We start from the raw sequence: 3,468 nt of genomic DNA, 5'->3' as shown, positions 1-3,468 counted from the left end.
TGGGGTTGGGGACACCCATGGGAGACCTCGAGTGGGGTTGGGGACACCTGTGGGAGACCCTGAGTGGGGACACCCATGGGTGACGTGGTGTGGGGTTGGGGACATCCATGATGGGGTTGGGGACACCCATGGAAGACCCCGAGGGGGACTGGGGACACCTGTGATGGAGTTGGGGACACCTGTGGGAGACCCTGGGTGGGGACACCCATGGGTGATGTGGTGTGGGGTTGGGGACACCCATGGGAGACCTTGAGTGGGGTTAGGGGGCACCTGTGATGGGGTTGGGGACATCCATGATGGGGTTGGGGACACCCATGGGAGACTGGCCATGGGGTTGGGGACACCCGTGAGAGACCCTGAGTGGAGACACCCATGGGTGATGTGGTGTGGGGTTGGGGACACCCATGGGAGACCCACCATTGGGTTGGGGACATCCATGATGGGGCTGGGGACACCCATGGGTGACCTGGCGTGAGGATGGAGACCCCACCACCCACACCACCACGAGGACAAGGACCTCCCACCCCCCACCATGGGGGCAAGGACCCTGAAGTGTCCCACCATAGGAACAAGGACCCCACCACCCAACCCACCATGGTGACAAGGACCTTGAGGTGTCCCCCATGAGGTTGGAGACCCCAAGGTGTCCACCATGGGGACAAAGACCTCAAGGTGTCCCACGTTGGGGACAAGGACCCTCCCACCCTGGGGACAAGGACCTCAAGGTGTCCCACCATGGGGAGAAGGACCCTGAGATGTCCACCATGGGGACAAGAACCTCAAGGTGTCCCACCATGGGGACAAGGACCCTGAGATGTCCACCATGGGGACAAGAACCTCAAGGTGTCCCACCATGGGGACAAGGACCCTGAGATGTCCACCATGGGGACAAGGACCTCAAGGTGTCCCACCCTGGGGAGAAGGACCCTGAGATGTCCACCATGGGGACAAGGACCTCAAGGTGTCCCACCCTGGGGAGAAGGACCCTGAGATGTCCACCCTGGGGACAAGGACCTCAAGGTGTCCCACCATGGGGACAAGGACCCACCACCCACCCCACCTGAGGACAAGGACCTCAAGGTGTCCCACCTTGGGGACAAGGACCCACCACCCACCCCACCTGAGGACAAGGACCTCAAGGTGTCCCACCCTGGGGAGAAGGACTCTGAGATGTCCACCATGGGGACAAGGACCTCAAGTTGTCCCACCCTGGGGACAAGGACCCTCCACCACCCACCCCACCATGGTGACAAGGACCTTGAGGTGTCCCCCCATGAGGATGGAGACCCCAAGGTGTCCACCTTGGTGACAAGGACCTCAAGGTGTCCCACCATGGGGAGAAGGACCCTGAGATGTCCACCATGGGGACAAGGACCTCAAGGTGTCCCACCCTGGGGACAAGGACCCTCCACCACCCACCCCACCCTGAGGACAAGGACCTCAAGGTGTCCCACCTTGGGGAGAAGGACCCTGAGATGTCCACCATGGGGATAAGGACCTCAAGGTGTCCCACCCTGGGGAGAAGGACCCTGAGATGTCCACCATGGGGACAAGGACCTCAAGGTGTCCCACCATGGGGACAAGGACCCTGAGATGTCCACCATGGGGACAAGGACCCCACCACCCACCCCACCCTGAGGACAAGGACCTCGAGGACCCTCACCGTTGACGCTGAAGCCCATGGCCACCTCCAGCTGGTGCCGGCTGTCCCCAGCGGTGGCCAGTTGGAGGGCCACCAGGACGGCGGTGGCCCCGTGGGGGGCGAAGATGACGTTGGTGTCCTTCTGGTGTCTCAGCGCCTCCCGGAAGAGCCGCAGCCCGAAGTCGGCCACCAGTTGGGCCACCTCTCCTCTTACTGGTGGCCCAGCACCCACCAGGGCCACCCAGGCCAGGGCCACCAGGGCCACCGGGGCCACCGGGGCCACCTGCATCCTGGAAGGAACCAAGTGACCAAGGGTCAGCGAGGGGATGGTGACCCCCGTCCTGGTCCCAGTCTTGATACTGGTCCCAGTCCTGGTGCTGCTCCCAGTCCCAATCCCAGTCCCAGTCCCAGTCCTCATACTGGTCCCAGTCTGGGTGCTGGTCCCAGTCCCAATCCCAGTCCCAGTTCCAGTCTTGATACTGGTCCCAGTCCCTGTGCTGGTCCTAGTCCCAGTCCTGGTCCCAGTTCCAGTCCCAGTCCCAGTCCCAGTCTTGATACTGGTCCCAGTCCTGGTCCCAGTCCCAGTCCCAGTCCCAGTCCCAGTCTTGATACTGGTCCCAGTCCCGGTGCTGCCTCCAGTCCCAATCCCAGTCCCAGTACAAGTCTTGATACTGGTCCCAGTCCCTGTGCCGGTCCTAGTCCCAATCCCAGTCCCAGTCCAAGTCCCAGTCTTCATACTGGTCCCAGTCCCGGTGCTGCTTCCAGTCCCAATCCAAGTTTTGATACTGGTCCCAGTCCCTGTGCTGGTCCTAGTCCCAGTCCTGGTCCCAGTTCCAGTCCCAGTCCCAGTCTTCATACTGGTCCCAGTCCCTGTGCTGGTCCCAGTCCCAGTCCCAATCCCGGTCCCAGTCCCAGTCCTCATACTGGTCCCAGTCCCGGTGCTGCCTCTAGTCCCAGTCCCAGCCCCAGTCCAAGTCTTGATACTGGTCCCAGTCCCTGTGCTGGTCCCAGTCCCAGTCCTGGTCCCAGTTCCAGTCCCAGTCCCAGTCTTGATACTTGTCCCAGTCCTGGTGCTGTTCCCAGTCCCAATCCCAGTCCCAATCCCAGTCTTGATACTGGTCCCAGTCCCGGTCTTCATACTGGTCCCAGTCCTGGTGCTGCCTCTAGTCCCAGTCCCAGTCCAAGTCTTGATACTGGTCCCAGTGCTGGTCCTAGTCCCATTCCTGGTCCCAATCCCAGTCCCAGTCCAAGTCTTAATACTGGTCCCAGTCCCTGTGCTGCTCCCAGTCCCAATCCCAGTCCCAATCCCAGTCCCAGTCCCAGTCCCAGTCCCAGTCCCAGTCCCAGTCCCAGCCCCGGTCTTCATACTGGTCCCAGTCCTGGTGCTGCCTCCAGTCCCAATCCCAGTCCCAGTACAAGTCTTGATACTGGTCCCAGTCCCTGTGCCGGTCCTAGTCCCAATCCCAGTCCCAGTCCAAGTCCCAGTCTTCATACTGGTCCCAGTCCCGGTGCTGCCTCCAGTCCCAATCCCAGTCCCAGTACAAGTCTTGATACTGGTCCCAGTCCCTGTGCCGGTCCTAGTCCCAATCCCAGTCCCAGTCCAAGTCCCAGTCTTCATACTGGTCCCAGTCCCGGTGCTGCCTCCAGTCCCAATCCCAGTCCCACTCCAAGTCTTAATACTGGTTCCAGTCCCTGTGCTGGTTCTAGTCCCAGTCCCAATCCCAGTTCCAGTCCCAGTTCCAGTCTTGATACTGGTCCCAGTCCCTTTGCTGGTCCCAGGCCCCATCCCAGTCCCAGTCCCAGTCTTGATACTGGTCCCAGTCCCT

At 61.4% G+C, this 3,468-nt stretch overlaps 1 protein-coding gene across 1 annotated transcript in view; it reads right to left on the bottom strand.

Moving 5' to 3' along the window:
* The window catches only part of LOC106900087 (plasminogen activator inhibitor 1-like), a 31,943-nt gene that overhangs the window by 17,767 nt on the left and 10,708 nt on the right, over positions 1 to 3,468 (bottom strand). Inside the window, exon 2 of the mRNA XM_014962072.1 lies at positions 1,664 to 1,932. Coding sequence (XP_014817558.1) covers positions 1,664 to 1,932 — 269 coding nt within the window. The remainder of the gene's footprint in view (positions 1 to 1,663; positions 1,933 to 3,468) is intronic.

Source organism: Calidris pugnax, unplaced genomic scaffold (genome assembly GCF_001431845.1).
Source record: "Calidris pugnax isolate Ruff unplaced genomic scaffold, ASM143184v1 scaffold1238, whole genome shotgun sequence".
Classification (NCBI taxonomy): domain Eukaryota; kingdom Metazoa; phylum Chordata; class Aves; order Charadriiformes; family Scolopacidae; genus Calidris; species Calidris pugnax.
The sequence above is the reverse complement of the archived record's forward strand: the minus strand, read 5'-3'. Positions and strand labels throughout refer to the sequence as shown.